Here is a 21,254-nt window from a genome sequence, read left to right on the forward strand (position 1 = left end):
TAAAACAGCCATTTCAGCCATGAGATAGCTTAAACTCTGTGTGGGGACTTCGGAGGTAGCACTGGATCTGTGCTGGCAATTTAGAAGCCAGTCTACTTTCTGTTAAATGATTAGCTGTAAGTAAAGCCAATTCAGATTCTAGAGGTATTTGAGCCAAAAAGAAGGATTTTAGGGTCTGTCTGTTTTTGACACCTCATGAAACTTTATTGATCCCAGTGGTGAGACCAGCTGCAGCAAATGAAATGGGATTTCACAGCATATGTCGCATGCAATAAATAATGTCCATAGGAATAATAATATAGCCTGGGGATGAGGCCAGCTTGAAGGTATATCTACATCACTGTCAGAACAATGGTGCACGGGCATGTGTGCGCACATGTGTGTGCGTCAGCGGCGGATAAGATATGAGAAGCATCGCAGGAGGTGTCAGGCTCACCATGCCAGGCTGCCAGCTGCTCTGTCTCTGCACCTCAGAGCGGGAGAACATCTGTCTCTCATGCTCCTGCTCGGAGGCGCACTAAGCGGACGATGCGGCTGCTCACTGTCTCAACTTTGCTCCTGCTCTTCACCAGCTCAGGTATGGACGTACAGCTTGTCTTTTCTCACCTTTTCAGCGGATTTAAGCGTCTGTTACGGTGTCGTTTCATAACAAATCTTCCAAGCGCGCTTGTTTTGGTGAAAGGAACACGGAGATTGGTGTTATTGCTTCTTTCTTTCTTGTTTCTTTTTTTTTTTTTTTTACTGACAGCCTGTGCGCGCACAGCTTGAAGGTGGAATCCGCTCTGAACCAGTGTTCGGTTTCTTGAGCAAATTTCTGGTTCAGGCTCAGTCGTTATGATGCTTAAAATGTGGATGCCCTTAGAGCTTAAAGTAACGGGTGTCACTCTCTAGAGACAGATTTTAGTCTCCAAACCTTGCCGTGGCAGCGCACTCCGGTGTGTCGTTATGGTTCAGGTAAGTTTTAACAGAGACTGTAAATCAAAAGTATACAACCCTATCTGACTCCACTGAAATATCTCCGCAGCAATCGCAACTGTAGCACAGTGAAGCGGTGCGTTTTTCTTATTCTCTCTAGTCTGCTGGTGGGATTCATTTTGGTGACATTGATGTCGTGCACTGATGGGGAAGCACGCTATTCAGATCCCCAGTTAACCAAGGGTCCAACATATTTCTTGCATTTTACTTTTAATTGATATTGCAATGAGCTGTGCATCCAGATCTTTACTTAACCGATGGTGCCTCGATATTAGTTATCAGTATACTTAAGTATGAAAAGTAAAAGCACCAGTTATGAAAACTGTCCCTGGGCTATGTTATAGGCTAAATCACGCATTAATGTAAATAAGCATTTTAATGAGGGGAGATTCATTGTAACTCATTAATCTTCTGTTGAGTACATTAGTGATGGAAATGAATCATATTTTATAAGCTGATCAACAGTTTTAGATATGTAAAGTAACATCTGACACAGTATGAAATAAATGCTGTGGATTAACAATAACATTTCCCCCTGAAATATAGTAGAGTTTAGGTATAAAGGAGCATAAGATGGAACCAGTAAAGTAAATAACTGTACTTCACACTATATCACTGAATATAACAGTGCATTGCAATAACTGCGCAGTATGAGGTCTGATGATCTGATAAATGAAATCTCATCTTTGTTTTTTCAAAGTCGGTAACATGTTTAATACATCCAACATTCATTCCTATTCGCAGTGACGATGCTTAATATTGTAATGTTCCAGAGGTTCCTCCAATTCTGAACCTGGACTGGTTTTGTCAGTTTTGAAGATATTAGAAAATGTTTGGACCTGGTTATTCTGTGCACACAAAATATTCACTATACATCCAGTAGGATATGCTTTAATATATCAACACACATTTTGAATGCCTCTGCACTCAGAACAAAATCATGGGTGATGATGGTCATATCTGTGAATGTATTCACCACCATAGGACATTTCCAGTAATTCATGGAAAGCTGTTTATCATTCTGAATACATTTTGAGTGACATTGAATAAACAAGTGAAGCCAGATTTTACAGCAGAACTAATAAAATAAGACATGATGAAATGTTGCAACATGCTGCTGAGATAAATGTATGGCCAGCAACTCAAACCCACCTAAATAATTGATCACATCTGTAACATCAATTCTAAATGGTCAGAGGAGAAGAAACCAGAATATTCACCAAAAAAAAAAGATTTATTTTCAGAAACAACCTTTGCATGAATGAGTTTTTAAAGAAAATAGTAAAGAAAAATGAAGAAAATAAATGGAGAGTATAGATGAAAAATAAGCAACTGTCATGGGTAATGGTGGAGGCGATTTATCCTGGTGAGAATGATATGATGGAAATAGACAGATTTAATAGCATATGTGTGTGTGTGTGTGTGTGTGTGTGTGCGTACATGTGTGCTGTGCAGGGGTGGCTCTGCAGATTCAGTGCTACCAGTGTGAGGAGATGACCCATGACTGCTCCACCCCAGAGTTCATCGTCAATTGCACTGTGAATGTGCAGGACATGTGCCAGAAGGAGGTTCTAGTAAAGGATGACGGTAGGTTGCATCCCTGGAGTCCAACTTAGGCCACCTCTCCACTGAAATATGTGTTTTCTTTTTCTTTCTTTCTTATTTTTCTCTCAGTATATCTCACCAGCAGAACAGGTCTGAGTGAAGTCTGGACAGATTGGCCTCAATCCAAGGACAGTAGATTAGGTTTTGGTGGTGATGTGTAGCTGGGATTTCAACCTTCAATCAAAGGACTTGACTCAGAATCTGATGAGTGCTTTTTTTTAGTTTTGGCTTGAAATCTATTTAGTTTACAACTGAGGTGATAGGATGGATGTCTCTCTGTGTTGCACTATGATTAGTTTGTTTGTGTTGTTCAGTCACAACCCAGACACTTATATTTCCTAGATCGATGGAAATACAGCTATCAGAAGGGTGTTTTGAAATGATGCCAAGGAAAATGTTTTCTGAAACGGCATGTTTGAAGCATCCTTTAATCTAAAGCACAGTGCTGTGAGCGGAAATCAAACTGATCTGAGGTCAGCAGGCACAGCCCTTTCAGTGTTCTGTTTAACTCTCATTAGAGGATGAAAGTCGTAGCTGTAGGGCAGTATATGAAATAGCAGTCAGGGATATAAACAATTCCATTTTTATGTGAGCAGAAAATGCTTCAGCTCAACAGGTATACACAATACAATGTGTGATACAATGTGTGACCTTTCTGTTGAGCATGTCTTTCCAAAAACCTGCCAGATAAACTGTGTGGGCTGATGTTTTGGCCACATATCACCAAAAAGACTGCTGCCATGAGAACGCTGTCTGTTAAACTGTGATACAGACCGAACAGCCAGACCGAAACCACTTGAGAAGAGGGTCTCTGCCCCCTGTCATGCGGACTGTGGTCTCATTTAGTGAAAGTAGTGGTATGTATGTGGTTTTAGTCAAAAGCTATGAGAATGCTTCATGCCCAGTTCACAAACAGCAGAATCAGGATTAATTAGTAGTGTAGCAATATTGTATGAGCAATGTAAATCATCTGGTAACCATGGAAACACATAGCCTCAGCTTGTGCCTTGCATTAGATACCTGTGGATGTGCTGGGGGGCTGAGTAGTGTGCAGGGTGCTGGGGTGGCTGTGGTGCTTAGCACTGTCCCCTTACAGCAAGAAGGTTCTGGTCTCACTCCCATTCCACCCTGTGCCTTTCTGTGAGAATCTGCATGTTCTCCTGATAAACTGATAAAAAAAAATCTCTCTCCCAATAAACAGGATTCACACATTCAGACTCAAATGTAATCAGTTGATCTCACTGGACATTGTTTTTGAATTAATCCAGAGTTGGCTGGCTTTATATTCATTTCTTGAGGCGCACAGCGTGGAGTTAACACCTAAACATGTCAGCATGTGACTGAGATTTTATAGATAGTCAGAAGCAGCTTAAACTGGGAATTGTTGTGTCTGTACCCTCTGTATACGTTGCCAGTTCGTTTAAGTCTATTAAAAAGACATAACTGCCCCAGAGTAATACATGCAGAACACCAATGTATAGGACGCCTCTTTTTCGTCCTCTTTGTCATCAGACTAGAATAATGATGCTATTAATGTTCATACAGCAATTGGTTCTGTTTTTGGGAGCACTTTGTGCTACCACAAAACATAAATATACACTTAAAGTGCAGACTGACCTGCTGTCAGTCACCAGTATTTGTTTGCCCCATGTGGCTTTTGATGATGTGCAATCAGACAGACCTAGCAGTCTCTACAACTGTTTACTCCTGTTAGGAATGCGTTTTTTTTTTGCACCACTGTTCCCCTTGGTCTGCATCAAATGAACCGAACTGTAGGTGTAAAATATTCTTTAATGTCAATGAAACTTCCACACCACTGGCAAGACGATTGTAAATTTTTTTAAAACTACCTACATCATAATATCTGTCTAGTCTATCTGTCTGAAGTAATAGGTTGACGAGCTGTAAAATCTGGCCAAGAATTAAAAGGAAACGTTAAATACATGATGCATTTTGACACTAATTACTAGAGATCAATTGAGGACTGATAGACACTAGCTTCTCTATCTCTCAACAGAATGTTATTTCTGGCAGTCAAGATCCCAGACCCTCATGTTAGCAGATAAAATATACAGAAAATTTGAGTTGTTCACTGTAAAATGAGCTGCTCAATACATATCCTAAATCTTTAACAAGCTGATTGAAGGGGGGCTTATCAAAAACATTACTTTTAAAATGTTTGTCATTACTGAAATATTGATAGACCACCACAAGCCTACTGATCAAATTATACCAGACCTCCAGTATTTGCTTTGGCATGTTTGTCTTTGACCTTCAATTCCAAACTCTAACCTGCTTTTATGCATGTCAGACCTCCACAATATTCAAAGTGTTCTATGCTGCAATGCCCTGAACATCTGTCCAAGATGACTGAAGGAAATTTACCATGTACCTGTGGGATTGTTTTGGTTCAAGTTGTGCTTCAAACAGTATGTTGAAGAGGGCCACTTTTCAGTGCATTACAAGCCATAACTCCAACTGGCTGGGTATGGAATCATTACTGTGCTGTACAGTAATAAGCAGTTTTCAGAAACAAACACTTGAGCGTTTGAAACATGTTTGTGGAACTAGAGCCACTTACTACACCGTCTGGGCAACATCGGCATCATTAACACTGATGGACATGAGGATGCCTGTTAGGCTTGAAAAGGTGTTTTAAAACCAGCCAGGTGGGAGAGACGCAGATGCTCCCATCAGCGTTGGTTAACATGGTCTGCTGATGCTGACTTTTCTGATTCATTCAGCATCAGATTATCTTTGTTCTGTGCACATAAATTCATCCTCAGTAAAGGCTTACTGCATCTATGAAGCTCTGCTTCAGTTCTGTCCACAGACGTTTGAGTAACTCAGCCATTGTGGGTTTTCACAGGTTTCGCAGTGTACTGCTGCATTTATAGTAATAATAATGTCTCTGGGCAGCATGGCAGCTGAGTGGTTACCACTGTTGCCTCACAGTGAGAAGGTCCTGGGTTCGCAACCCGGCCTTTCTGTGTGGAGTTTGCATGTTCTCCCTGTGCTTGTGTGGGTTTACTCCAGGTACTCTGGTTTCCTCCCACAGTCCAAAAACATGTATGTCAGGTTGATTGGTGACTCTAAATTGCCCATAGGAGTGAGTGTGAGTGTGTGAGGTTGTTTGTCTCTATGTGGCCCTGTGATGGACTGGTGACCTGTCCAGGATGTACCCCTCCCTTTCACCCAGAGAGAGCTGGGATAGGCTCCACCAGATCCCTGTGACCCTAAATAGGAATAAGTGGGTATAGATAATGGATGGATGGAATAATGTCTCTGTTGTGTTTGCATTCATATTTGCTGCAGGTTAGAACCCAGGCACTAAAGGTCACTTTCCCTGCTTCGTTTTAATACGCAGTGAAAATCAGGAGCCATTTGTATTCCCACTCTCTACTGCTGATGAGCAAAAGCAATAAGCTTCTGTCTTTGGTAACACAGTTCCCAATCCAGAGGGCAGACACACCACACTATAGTCGACAGTTCTTTAATAAGAAAATTTCTGCATGAATGCTCATGTGCATTCTAGCCTTTATCTCACAGTATTATCATTATTGCCACTCTGCATGAAAAGGAGGACTTTAGAAATTTAACTGACCGCACCTTATCACTGTTTGAAACGCAATAGATACATTCACAGTTGCACTGCTATTTCTGTGCAATTTACTTAAGTGATAAGAATTAAAAGCAGTGCCTCTGTAAGCCTGTCTTTGCACATAGCTTTACCAGACATACATAGACGCATAAAAGTACAACTGGCTATTTTCTGTCCCCCAGCCATTATGTATGTGGAGGGTGTTTATACAACCCACTCTCATTTGCCCCTATGACTAAGATATTTGGAGGCAGAACAATGAGTTATTACTCAAGAGAGAACTTCTTCTGTCAAACCTCTGAGAGCAGAGAGACTCATACCCATGCCTTTCAGATGATGATCGAATTAGACCATCATTAGGCAAGGCAAATTTTATTTATAGAGCACAGTTTTACACAACCATGGTTGATCCAAAGTGCTTTACAACAAAATAACAAAAAATAAAAAACAAAGGGGGGGACAGCAGAAAATAAAACAAGTATCAGAAACAATTAAAATGTAATTTCACCAAACACTAATCTAACACCAGTTTAAACTATTCCAAGTACATACACAGCATCACTCAAATGATAAAGAATAAAAATAGGTCTTTAAGCTAGATTTAAACGCATCTAATGATGGAGAAGCTCAGATGTTCAAAAGTAGACTGTTCCACAGCTTTGGGGCAGCTACTGACTTAGTACTTATTGCTATTTTTATCATTCACCTCTAATTACCTGCATGTCTTCAGGAATGATTAAAGAGTGTGCCTTTAGTTTACTGTGGACTACACCTCTTCTACTGTCTTTGAAGGAGAGATGATCGCCATGCTCCAGTAGACCCCCTTTCATTTCAGTGGCCGCTGATGACGGGGGGGGGGGGGGTGTTAATGTGTAATTGGACATCTTTCAAGTTCTCAGAGGGTGTTTCAAAGGGACAGTTGATAAATTGATGTAATTACACACACCCAATGAGATGTGATAGCCTGGGATTAGAGTTTGTTTTTAATAGCTTTGTTTAGATTTCAAAGGAAAAATAAAAGATGCATGCCTAACGGTTTCTGTTTGCAATGTACTGACAGCTATCATTGAATTACTTAGATACAGAAGAAAACTTCATAACCTAATTTTTCTCAGGGAATTTCTGGTCCTATAATTTATGGATGTTATGGACATTTGCAGTGGTGTTTAAGTCTTGTAGATGGAAACTGCTCAAATAGTGCAACAAGCTTAAATTACACCAACTGCACTCACAATCAAACAAAACCAATTTCATTCACCTCCTTCCAAAATGTCCTAAAAATAAATGTTTGATGCCACCCATCCATCCATTTTGTTCTGCTTATCCGGGGCCACGGATCGTGGGGGCAGCAGCCTAAGCAGAGATGCCCAGACATAGACAGATGAATATAGCACAGTTGCTGCAGTTCACTTGCATTAGTCCCTCCCATGGTTTGTCTTTACACTGAAGATGTCAACTTGCCATAGAATCTGGAGAGGCAGAATCTTAAGTGGAGCAGTCTTAGAACAAAAAGGATGTGACACAACGCAGCATGTTATACAGGTGATGCTGATGGAAACTGATAAATTGCAACTCACTGGCTGAGCAGAAAAATACGTTGTGTTTTGTTGTTCATTTAAAATGCAGTCAGTAATGAGTAGAAGTGAAACTTGATTTCACCACCTGAAACTGCTGCATCTCTATTATTTGGTTGTTGAGGTTTCATTGCTGTATTGAGTGCACTGATTCAATGTCTGCAATCAGGAAGAAAATTCAAATTGTATGATTGCATCCTGACGATTTGCAGACTAAGATGAAGTCAGTAGCACAGGAAAGCAGTTCACTGGGAGTGCTTAAAACTTATAACAGCTCGAGGTGATGAGGTTTCATAATGATCCTGTCGATAATGTGATTCTGAAAATTTGTCTGGGCTGGCGACGTTAAGTGGACTCATGGCCTGAGGCAGGATCAGACACTATCAATCTTCAAAATCTCCCAGAATACGATTAAGTTCAGACACCTCTAAAGATGTTAATAGCAGACTGATGCACGTTTAACAGACTGGTTCCAGTTATGTAATGGCAACCAGTGAGCCCAAGCCCACAGGTTGACAATACAACTGTTTTTCCTGAAGAAGCTATACAGAGCAGGCTGGAGACAAGCGGCGGCTGTACTCTTGTCTCCCTGATGTCATGGCTTATGTAAATTAGCTTTGCAATTCACAAAAGTTGATTTGCTGTATCAGGAAAAGAAAACTGTCACAGTAGTTTAGCTAAACAGAGGGACTGAAGTTTTTTAGTATATGTGATTTTGAATGCTCTGGGTTTTGTAAAGCAGTGTTTCATGGACTTTTAGACTATTCTGGATGCTGAAGGTTTTTCAAAGAGTTGTCTTCACTAAAGTTAAACTATATGGTGCATAACTGTTTTGAGCTGAAGCTGTGTTTCACTGACTTCTTGTAGTGTAAAGATTCCAAGTCTGTCTGAATGCACCTGATTCAGGTAATCAGCAGTAGGTTGACCAGAGATAGTTGGAAAACAAGCAAGAGAGTGGTCCTCGAGGACCATGGATCAGCATCACTGATCCTGCAATGGCTTCCCACCTGTTTTTGCAATGACTTTAAAGTTTTGTTACTGACCTACAAAGCTTTGCATGGTTCTTTGCCTTCTTAACTAGTCTCCCTGCTCAAGCCCTCCTCAGCCACTGCCCTTGCAGAATGCCCTCCTTGAAATTTCTCACTTCAGAAGAAATCAAGAAATCTGCTGGCTTTTGTGCTTTCTTCTACTGTGTCCCGTTTTTCTGGAACTGACTTTCTCTTCACATTAAAATAACGCCTTCTGTTACCTATTTTAAAAAACTTAAAACACATGTTCATAAGCTTGCTTAATTACATTACAAGATCTTGTTTTATTAGTTTTTTATTCATTTCCTTTTATTTCTTTGTATTGTCTAACTTATCCTGTTGTACTTACGTACATCTAAATCTACCATATGATCTGCTTTTGGCTAAATTGTACTTGCTTGTCCCTTTAGTTTTTATTCATTGCTTAATTATTGTATAGTGTATTGTTTGTGGAGCAATTTAAGGTCATTAGAAATATTTTTGTTGGTATGTTTACACAAAACTCAATTGTATAGACTGTAATTGTCTGTGAATCCAGACTCTGGTTTACCTCTTTTGTCTATGCCAAAGACTTCTGATATTGTCTGTAAATGATTAAAAGCATACCAGTGAGCCACTGTGTTGCACCGGGTGACATGTTTCACAACAAATGTAGGGCCTGTGTTTTTGTAAAAAAGAGTTACATAGGCCATAGGCTTGCTTTTTTTAAATCACCAAAATACTTGTTTACTATTTTACTGTCATTTCTGACCATTTATCTGGACATCGTTGGTTACGTATGGTAACCCAAGATTCTGCGATTTGGGCGCAGCCCTCTGGGCTATCGCTATGGGTCATATCCCCTCTTCGCGCCTGCGCACTGAAGAGAAATTCATTTACCCTCACCCAGGGTGGGCCCTCTCGCCCAAACCAAGTGTCCACATGTCTGCAGCTCCCATATATAAGGCGGCGGTTCGGGTAGGCTCTTACCTAAGAAAACGAACCGGTCTTTTCTTCAGCCGGCTCAAGGGACCAGTGGGGCCCACGGCCCAGAAGGCTGCGCCCAATTCACAGAATCTTGGATTACAATGCGTAACCCACGTTTTGTCTCATTGGTGCACAGTCCTCTGGGATATCGCTATGGGTCAAAGCAATAGCCAAAAATGCTCTACGCCTCACTGGGCCCAGCCACCCAGGAGAAGAGTCCGAAAAACAAAGGAAATACGAGTAACCGCCTGACCCGAAGCAAAGCAAGCACCAGGTGGGATACGTAAGCACTGGTTTCATATAAAGCTGAATACAGACGGATACCTGTCCCGCATCTGTGTAATAAAGCACGCTTCCTGGGCTTGCCAGCCTAATTACGACTGGGAGGCTCCCAAACACTGTGAGAGAGGGATGAGCTCACAACATCCTGCAAGTAGAAACGCACAAAGGAACACGGGGAGGTCCACGAGGCCGCTGCGCAAATGTCTTCCACTGACAAACCGTGCAGGAGAGCCGTGGAGGATGACACTCCTCTAGTGGACTGTGCACGGATGCCGACCAGCGGCTCCCTGCCCAGCGCGGAGTAAGCCTGTGCAATGGTGTCACATAGCCAGTGAGACAAACGTTGTGCAGAGAGGGGGGAGCCCAGCGAACACTCCGCCGTGTGTTCTACACAACATGCCAGAGCGTCCACCGGGCAGAGAAGACGCAAAGCAGCTTCCTCTGTGGACGCATGGGGAGGGTGAAAGAAGCCCTCCAGCGGGATCACTCTAGATCTGAAAGAACTAGTGATGCATTTAGGCACGTATGCTGGGTTAGGACCTAGACCTAACATACAGAGAGGCCAGGCTCTGTTCCATGTTTCTGGACCATGGGAAAACCACCTACCGTTAGGTCAGCCACCTGCGTGATGGGGGAGAAGGTCGACACCGGAGCTTTAGCTTGGTTGGCTCCATCTCTGCTGGGTACATGGCGTGGCGCCTGCCGTGGGTTGTACCTGCCAAAGTGGGCATACTGAAGCGGTTGAACCACACCTGTCAGCCGCTGTCGTGATAATGCCCAGGAGCTTTTGCAATAGCTGAGCCATGGCAGGCAGACATTTGCACCGGCTCCCCAGAGGAGAGGAGGTGGAGCGGGGAGACGTCCGGTGAGTGGCATAGTAACGAGGCAGACTCATACAGTCCAGCGTTAATTCCAGGATGGGTTCAAGCTCGTCATCCCAGGCCTGGAGAGAGAAGGGGGAAACCGTGGGAGCGGAGGCCTCTCCTCGGTCTGCCGGCAATAATGAAAAAGAACGCGCAGTTCGCCCCTGGGGTTCAATTCAATTCAATTCAATTCAATTTTATTTGTATAGCGCCAAATCACAATACAAATCATCTCAAGGCACTTTACAAAAACTAAAACTAAAAACCCAACAGTTCCCTTATGAGCAAGCACTTGGCGACAGTGGAGAGGAAAAACCCCCTTTAACGGAAGAAAAAACCTCCAGCAGAACCGGGCTCAGTTTGGGCGGCCATCTGCCTCGACCGGTTGGGGTGAGTGGATAGAGCAGAGAGAAAAGAACAGCAACAATAAACAACAAATAGACACTGCAGGTTGGTGGGACCAGTAACTGCACATCAGCGATATTACAGCTCCAGGACCAGGGACACCTGCAGAAGGTACAGAGAGAACAGAGAGAAAGGGAGAGAGCACAAACTAGGGGAGAGAGAGAGAGAGCACAAGGTTAGTGACATTCAATGGTGGAGTATACATGAGGTGGGAGGAGAGAAGAGAGGGGAGGGGAAAGGAAGGGGGGGGTTAGGGTAGGAGAGGTCAGTGCACCGATGGTCCTCGGGCAGTCTAGGCCTATAGCAGCATAACTAAGGGATGGTTCAGGGTTCAGGGCTCCAGGCTGGGAGCTGGTTCCACAGGAGAGGAGCTTGATAACTAAAGGCTCTGCCTCCCAGTCTGCTTCTGGAAACTCTGGGAACCACAAGTAGCCCTGCACTCTGAGAGCGAAGTGGTCTATTGGGATAATATGGTACTATGAGGTCTTTAAGGTATGAAAGAGCTTGATTATGAAGGGATTTGTATGTGAGAAGAAGGATTTTAAATTCGATTATATGTTTTACAGGGAGCCAATGAAGAGAAGCCAATATAGGAGAAATATGAGCTCACTTGCTAGTTCCTGTCAGGACTCTGGCTGCGGTATTCTGGATTAATTGGAGGCTTTTTATGGAGATATTGGGACATCCAGATAGTAATGAGTTACAGTAATCTAGCCTTGAGGAAACAAATGCATGGACTAGTTTTTCTGCATCATTTTGAGACAGGATGTTCCTAATTTTGGAAATGTTGCGCAGGTGAAAGAATGCAGTTCTAGAGATTTGTTTTATGTGTGAGTTAAAGGACATGTCCTGGTCAAAAATAACTCCAAGGTTTTTTACAGTAGTGCTAGAGGCCAGGGCTATGCCATCTAGAGTAGCTATAATTTGAGAGAAGTTATTTCTGAGATTTTTAGGCCCAAATATAATGATTTCTGTTTTCTCCGAGTTTAAAAGTAAAAAGTTACTGGTCATCCAGGCCTTTATGTCAGTTAGACAGGCTTGAAGTCTGGTTAACTGGTTTGTGTTAACAGGTTTAATAGATAGATATAACTGAGCGTCATCTGCATAGCAGTGGTAATTAATAGAGTGCTTCCTAATGACATATCCTAAAGGAAGCATGTACAGGGTGAACAGAATCGGTCCTAGCACGGAGCCTTGTGCAACTCCATAACTAAATAGGATTGGAACCACTTTAACGCTGTTCCTCTGATACCAGTCACATGCTCCAGTCTCTGTAATAAGATGTTGTGGTCAATGGTGTCGAATGCTGCACTAAGGTCCAGGAGGACAAGTATAGAGACAAGTCCATTATCTGAGGCTAAGAGAAGATCGTTGGTAACTTTCAACAGTGCTGTTTCTGTACTATGATGTGCTCTAAATCCTGATTGAAAATCTTCAAATAGTTCATTCCTGTGTAAGTGGTCTGATAGCTGCTTAGCAACAGCTTTTTCTAGGATTTTAGAAATAAATGGCAGGTTGGATATTGGTCTATAATTAGCCAAGACTCCTGGATCAAGACTAGGTTTTTTGAGTAAAGGTTTGATTACTGCAGTCTTAAAGGCCTGTGGTACGTAGCCTGATACTAGAGATAAATTTACCATGTCCAATAAAGATAAGTTCATTAATGGCAGGGTGACTTTAAGCAGTCTACTCGGGATGGGGTCTAAGACAGGGGTTCTTAACCATTTTGACCCCGGGGCCCAATTTTCCCAGTACAAAGTGGCCCGGGGCCCATTCAAATATTAACACTTTAATTTCAATTGATCTGAGTCTTGGTTTGATTTGTATTTAATAACTAAATCAAGTCCACTTAAGGTTTAACAAGTTAAAACCTTGTGAAATAAATGATATGATACACAATGATCATCTCAAAGACATTTATTTTCTATCGTGTATATGTAACACGATACAACAGCACTGAACAGGCTAGCAATTATAACAAATCAAGTTGCTACAAGAACAAATATAAAGGCTCAAGTCAAGCTTATTAACACAAATCAGAATTCCAAAAATATTTAGATACTCAAAAAACCGAAGAGAAATTCTGACAAATAAAATTCTGTGGTAAAAAAATAAATACATTTAAAATAAAAGTTTTAAATTAAATAAATAAACTGTAAATGACATTTAAAGTGCAAATTAAATATTGCCTTATAACCTGCTGATGAATTTGACAATTTAGCAGTCTTAATTTTTGCATGGCAGAACTAGAAGTTACTCTCTAAATCTGTGACAAATGAACAATAACAGTCACAACAGTGACTGTGTCATTTTTTGTCATGCTACAACTCCCAATTTATGTTCGCCTCTTAATGAGACACTTGGGCCTGCCTCTCAGACATGATCAGATCCAGTCTGGGTGGAAAGGGGGAAAGGCTCCACAAAATAGTATGTCTTCTTGCAAACTACTGTCCCAGCGATAGCGAACAAAAACCAGCAGCAGTGCAGCATTTGTGACATCAGTCGACTAGTCTAGCTGCAAAGAGAAAAATTGGTTATTTTTTATTCTCTCCAGAAGCTGATGCTGTATGTCTGAGGCCATGTCAGCAATACGGTGACTAACAGTGTCGTTTGACAGTGGGATGGTCTTCAGCTTCTTTGCAGCAGCCTCCCCGATCATCTCACGGCACATGTCCACAGCAGCAGGCAGAACCAATTCCTCCGCTATGGTGAACGCTTTCTTACTCTGCGCCACACGTCTGGCTACGAGGTAGCTGGCCTTCAAAGCACATTTAGCGTCGCCAGTCAGTGACACGATAGAGCTTCTCTGTATCTGAAGCCCATTTTCTTTTCTCTTAAAAAAAAAAAATAAATAAATAAAATAAAAAAACCGGCTTTCCAACTAGCTTTGAGCAATTGGTTTCTAGATGCCGCCTTAATTTTGAAGGCTTCAGTGCTTCGTTGGATAGCATTATCCCACACTCAACACACTGCGCTCTGCCTCGCTACCTCCGTTCACAAAGCCGAACTTTATAAAGTCAGGGTTGTACTTGCGCACAAATTTAGCCTTTGAAGAGGGGTTGGCACCACTTTCATCTACATTTTTTAGTTTTAAAAACTTCTCCATATCTTCAGCCAAAAGTTTGGAACTGACTTCTTCTGCTGCTGCTTATTGAAGCGTGTTGGCTGACAACTCACTGCCACCAAGTGGTGGGAAGCTGCATTGTAGTCCCGCGGCCCACTGGTGCAGAACTGAAAGTTTTTTGCAGCCCACTATTTGGCGCTCGGGGCCCAAGAATGGGCCGCTGCCCCATGGTTAAGAATCACTGGTCTAAGAGACACGTTGATGATTTTGATGAAACAACTACTGATGTAAATTCAGAGAGATCTATGGGAGACAAGCAGTCTAAACATAACTGAGGTCCTACAGATGATTCAAGAGCTACTATAGTAGAAGATTCATTTATTGCAGGTATAGGAAGCATCACTTTAATCTCTAACAGTTGTGATTTTATTTGTAAAGAAACTCATAAAGTCATCACTGCTGAGAGCTAAGGGAACACTGGGCTCAACAGAGCTGTGACTTTTTGTCAGCCTGGCTACAGTGCTGAAAAGAAACCTGGGATTGTTCTTATTTTCCTCTATTAGTGATGAATAGTATGCAGTTCTGGCTTTACGGAGAGATTTTTTATATGTTAGTAGACTGTTTTTCCAGGCTAGAAAAATTTCCTCTAAGTTTGTGGAACGCCACTTCCTTTCCAGCCTTCGTGATGCCTGCTTTAAGGTACGAATATGTAAATTATACCATGGGGCTAGTCTTCTCTGATTCACTAACTTCCTTTTCAGAGGGGCCACAGAATCAAGCGTTTCACGCAGTGAGGTTACAGCGCTGTCAACAACATGATCAATTTGGTAGGGAGTGGGATTGAAGCAGCTGCCCTCCACTATGTTTATACTTGGCATAGATGCAAATAAAGATGGAATCATTTTCTTATATTTATTAACAGCGTTGTCGGATAAACATCTGCTGTAGTGGAATTTTCTTCCAAACGCTGCATGATCCATCATTTTAAATTCAAAAGTTATTAAAGAATGATCTGACAAAACAGGATTTGGGGGAAAAACTATTAGATGTTCAATTTCGATGCCATAGGTCAGAACAAAATCAAGGGTGTGATTGAAACAGTGGGTGGGTTTATTAACGTTTTGAATGAAACCAATTGAATCTAATATAGAATTAAATGCAATGCTGAGGCTGTTATTTTCAACATCTACATGAATGTTAAAATCTCCCACTATAATGACTTTATCTGAACTAAGCACTAAATCAGACAGGAAGTCTGGAAATTCAGTTAAAAACTCTGAGTAAGGGACAGGTGGACGGTACACAATGACAAGTAGAACTGGTTTTTGTGTTTTCCAGTTTGGATGTGAGAGACTAAGAGTGAGGCTCTCAAATGAGTTATAACTGTTCTGAGGATGAAAGTTTAATAAGTTTGAGTGGAAGATTGCAGCTACTCCTCCACCTCGACCTGTGCTTCAAGGAACATGATAATTTTTATGACTGAGGGGGGTTGATTCATTCAGACTGACATATTCATCCTGCTGTAACCAGGTTTCAGTAAGATAAAGTAGGTCAATTTGGTGATCAGTTATCAAATCATTTACTAACAAAGATTTAGATGAAAGGGACCTGATATTTATTAATCCACATTTGACAGTTCTGTTTTTCTGTTCAATAAGAGGAGTGGTCTTAATTTTTATTAAGTTCTTATGAATAACTCCTCTGCTGTTAACTTCTGATTTATTTGATTTATATGTTCGAGGGGCAGACACAGTCTCTATATGAGTTTCTTTACAAATAAAATCACAACTATTAGAGATAAAATTCAGCAGATGCTTCCTATACTTACAATAAATGAATCTTCTACTACAGTAGCTGTTGAATCATCTGTAGGACCTCAGTTATGTTAAGACTGCTTCTCTCCCATAGATCTCTCTGAATTTACATCAGTAGTTGCTTCATCGAAATCATCAACGTGTCTCTTAGACCCCATCCCGACTACACTGCTTAAAGGCACCCTGCCATTAATGAACTCATCTTTATTGGACTTGGTAAATTTATCGCTAGTATCAGGCTACGTACCACAGGCCTTTAAGACTGCAGTAATCAAACCTTTACTCAAAAAGCCTAGTCTTGATCCAGGAGTCTTGGCTAATTATAGACCAATATCCAACCTGCCATTTATTTCTAAAATCCTGGAAAAAGCTGTTGCTAAGCAGCTATCAGACCACTTACACAGGAATGAACTATTTGAAGATTTTCAATCAGGATTTAGAGCACATCATAGTACAGAAACAGCACTGTTGAAAGTTACCAACAATCTTCTCTTAGCCTCAGATAATGGACTTGTTTCTATACTTGTCCTCCTAGACCTTAGTGCAGCATTCAACACCATTGATCACAACATCTTATTACAGAGACTGGAGCATGTGATTGGTATCAGAGGAACAGCGTTAAAGTGGTTCCAATCCTATTTATCGGACAGATTCCAGTTTGTTCATGTCCATGATGAACCTTCCACACGAACAAAAGTTAGTTATGGAGTTGCACAAGGCTCCGTGCTAGGATCGATTCTGTTCACCCTGTACATGCTTCCTTTAGGATATGTCATTAGGAAGCACTCTATTAATTACCACTGCTATGCAGATGACACTCAGTTATATCTATCTATTAAACCCTGTTAACACAAACCAGTTAACCAGACTTCAAGCCTGTCTAACTGACATAAAAGCCTGGATGACCAGTAACTTTTTACTTTTAAACTCGGAGAAAACAGAAATCATTATATTTGGGCCAAAAAATCTCAGAAATAACTTTTCTCAAATTATAGCTACTCTAGATGGCATAGCCCTGGCCTCTAGCACTACTGTAAAAAACCTTGGAGTTATTTTTGACCAGGACATGTCCTTTAACTCACACATAAAACAAATCTCTAGAACTGCATTCTTTCACCTGCGCAACATTTCCAAAATTAGGAACATCCTGTCTCAAAATGATGCAGAAAAACTAGTCTATGCATTTGTTACCTCAAGGCTAGATTACTGTAACTCATTACTATCTGGATGTCCCAATATCTCCATAAAAAGCCTCCAATTAATCCAGAATACCGCAGCCAGAGTCCTGACAGGAACTAGCAAGAGAGATCATATTTCTCCTATATTGGCTTCTCTTCATTGGCTCCCTGTAAAATATAGAATAGAATTTAAAATCCTTCTTCTCACATACAAATCCCTTCATAATCAAGCTCCTTCATACCTCAAAGACCTCATAGTACCATATTATCCCAATAGACCACTTCGCTCTCAGAGTGCAGGGCTACTTGTGGTTCCCAGAGTTTCCAAAAGCAGAATGGGAGGCAGAGCCTTTAGTTATCAAGCTCCTCTCCTATGGAACCAGCTCCCAGCCTGGGTTCAGGAGGCAGACACTCTCTATACTTTTAAGGCTAGACTTAAAACCTTCCTCTTTGACAAAGCATATAGTTAGGGCTGGCTTCAGGCAACCCTGAACCATCCCTTAGTTATGCTGCTATAGGCCTAGACTGCCCGAGGACCATCGGTGCACTGAGCTCCCCTACCCTAACCCCCCCTCCTCCTCCTCCCACCTCATGTATATTCCACCATTGAATGTTACTAACCTTGTGCTCTCTCTCTCCCCGAGTTTGTGCTCTCTCCCTCTCTCTCTATTCTCTCTGTACCTTCTGCAGGTGTCCCTGGTCCTGGAGCTGTTTATCGCTGATGTGCAGTTACTGGCCCCACCAACCTGCAGTGTCTATTTGTTGTTTATTGTTGCCGTTCTTTTCTCTCTGCTCTATCCACTCACCCCAACCGGTCGAGGCAGATGGCCGCCCAAACTGAGCCCGGTTCTGCTGGAGGTTTTTTCTTCCGTTAAAGGGAGTTTTTCCTCTCCACTGTCACCAAGTGCTTGCTCATAAGGGAATTGTTGGGTTTTTAGTTTTAGTTTTTGTAAAGTGTCTTGAGATGATTTGTATTGTGATTTGGCGCTATACAAATAAATTGAATTGAATCCCGGTCCCCACCCTGGATTGTCAGGCTTTAGGTCGGCTAATAAACTCGGCCAAATTTCTAGAGATGAGAGCTGCACCATTCAAAGTGGGATGGATGCCGTCTCTCGCTATCAGACCGGGTTTTCCCCAGAAAGTGGCCCAATTGTCTATGAAGCCCACATCGTTTGCTGGACACCACCTAGACAGCCAGCGACGGAACGACGACATGCGGCTAAACATGTCATCGCTGGTCAGATTGGGGAGGGGTCCAGAGAAAACTACGGAGTCCGACATTCATTTAGCAAAGTTACACACCAACTCAACATTAATTTTAGTGACCTCCGATTGGCGTAATCCGCTGTCATTGCTGCCGACGTGAATAACAATTTTTCCATATTTACGATTAGCCTTAGCCAGCAACGTTCCTGACTATGGAATCGCCAATTATCAGAGTCGGTTTCTCAGCAGGTGTGTCGCTGAGCGGGGAAAATCTATTAGAAACGTGAACAGGCAGGTGATGAGCCGTGGGCTTCTGCTTAGGAGTACGTTTCCGTCGGACCGTCACCCAGGCTAATTCTCCGGGCTGCTCCGGAGCTGCCCTTGGACCGCTAACAGACCCTGAGCTCGGTGGCTCCACACCAGCTAACGGGGCTAGGCTAGCTGGCTTTTGTTCGAAGGTGCGGAGCCGCGCTTCCAAATCAGTGATCCTCGCCTCCAAGGCTAACAGAACCTTACACTTATTACAGGTATCATTATCGCTAAAGGAGGCAGAGGAACAACTAAACATGTGGCACACCGAGCAAGAAAGAGAGATAGAGGGAGAGGCCATGTTAGCTAAGCTAACTAGCTAGCTAAGCTAACCGGTAGGCTAACGAGCGCTAAGTCAGGAAATAGCAATAAATACTGGTCAAAATAGAAAGGTACTTGACTAGTACCGGAATGTAGCAGTTTTGTTTAGAGTTTAGTTGGTTTTTAGTTTTTAGGTGTGTTAAACTATAGCTAGTCTGTAGACGAACTATACAACACACACAACACGACACGCTTGCAAGACAAAAGTGATTCGCTTACCCGGAGAGCAACAGCAACGTCTTCCTGTGTATGACAACCTAGTATCCCCTCTGGCGCCGAGGGCTCTGCTGGCGTGTTCCGCTCCCATGCAGCCCATGCAGCAGGGGTGCAGGTCGTCCCAGAAGATGGAGCCAGTACCACACTCGCCGCAGATTCTGGTGACGCCGCAGTCTGCTGAGATCATGTCGTTCGAAAATCTTGTTCTCGGTGCTTAGGCTGAAGAAAAGAAGAGCTCGCCCGAACCGCCGAGCGTAAATTAATTTCTCTTCAGTGCACAGGCGCGAGATAGCCCATAGAGATAGCCCAGAGGGCTGCGCACCAATGAGACAGAACTTTATGTTGGCTCATCTAACAACTGACACCTAATTTCACTGCTTAGTCAGTTTGATGTAGATGGATAATAAACCTTATAGAGTAGACTGATGCATATCCGACCTACTTTAGGTAGATACGCTACTCAGTATTAGAATCTGTTCACGGCAAGGACAGTGCAGTCAACAGTTACCAACAATACTTTACAATACAACAAAAGAAATGAATCATGTTTTCTAATCATATGTTCCATATGCTCTATGAAGAACCACCGTTTCAGAGATGGCTTCATTTTGTTTGAAATGTAGTTTTGAAGGCAAAGTTTCTCAATGTAGATATGTAAGTATCTAAAAATGCCTCTCTGTGCAGTGTGGTTGCTAATAAATTTCATGTTTTTTTTTCATAATTTAACTGAACAGAATAAATTAGCCTGAAGTGCTCAATCTTAGAATACCCATCCATGAAATAAATGGAATCCATGCAAGCACTTCAAACATTAGAAATGGAGTACTTTCCTGTTGTGCCGTCTGAGCGTCATTGTGGTTATATTTGCTTAACAGGTGTGTCTTGCATATATCCACCTTTCTCATAATTAGGGCACATGCAAATATAACATGCATTTGCCCTGACATTCGATTAGAATACTTTTACTGGAAATGCATTATCTTAAAGTGAAGAATCAAGTGTTAGACAATTACACAATAATCTATTTGGTCAGTTTCAAAGAATCTCTGATCTGTTACAGACTTTGACTGTGTCTCCCCATTTTTCCCATGAATCCAAATGTCTGAAAATCTGCAATAACTAAAATGAACAGACATCAGTAGAGCTGTCTGAACTCCACTGAGAAGTTCTCCAGAGTTACTGAGAGCGACTGAACAGCTGAGATGTTGCTTCAGCCCCTTCCCACAGTTTGCAGTTTGCATTGCAGATAAATCGCTGAGCTCCACACATTTATCTGCTGCAACAGCTCCAGTCTGTCTGTGTATGTGCTGTGAAAGAAGCATTTTAATACAGTTGTCATTTTTAGGGTACACTGTGAAGGAGTTATTGACTGTATAGACAATATTTTTTAAGCATACAAATAAATTACAACATTGCCCCTGCATATCCACAAATGATTAGATATGTGTGTGTGTGTGTGTGTGTGTGTGTGTTATGACCCTAGGTTTCTGTTTCCTGTTTGTCCTTTATTTTGGTGCCTTGGTTCCTCCTGCCCCCAGGTTAATCCCAGGTAGCTTTGTTTGTTAGTAGGATTACTAACCTATCCAGGAAATAAACCTGTTTGGTGTGTTGGTGTGATGAAGGAGAGGTGAGGACCCACGTGCAGGACACAAAGTCCTAACAGTGTGTGTGTGTATCATTCTTTGCATTTTTTCAGTGTATCGTGCTTGTTTTCTTAAGTTTCCTGACAGGTCATTAAAATAGAATGTAACTGGCATCAGGCTGCTTGAGCACATGCACTCTCTGCAGCCTTTCCTCCTTTGTTTTAGACAGACTCAAGCAACATAAAGGCTCCATACTATCTG

At 42.0% G+C, this 21,254-nt stretch overlaps 1 protein-coding gene across 1 annotated transcript in view; it reads left to right on the top strand.

Annotated features, from left to right (window-relative positions):
* The first annotated feature begins 528 nt into the window (after positions 1-528).
* The window catches only part of LOC113123745 (ly6/PLAUR domain-containing protein 1-like), a 28,915-nt gene continuing 8,189 nt past the window's right edge, over positions 529-21,254 (top strand). The window contains exons 1-2 of the mRNA XM_026296000.1: positions 529-577; positions 2,431-2,562. Of these exons, the coding sequence (XP_026151785.1) occupies positions 529-577; positions 2,431-2,562 (181 nt within the window). The remainder of the gene's footprint in view (positions 578-2,430; positions 2,563-21,254) is intronic.

Source organism: Mastacembelus armatus, chromosome 21 (genome assembly GCF_900324485.2).
Source record: "Mastacembelus armatus chromosome 21, fMasArm1.2, whole genome shotgun sequence".
In the NCBI taxonomy this organism is placed as follows: Eukaryota; Metazoa; Chordata; class Actinopteri; order Synbranchiformes; family Mastacembelidae; genus Mastacembelus; species Mastacembelus armatus.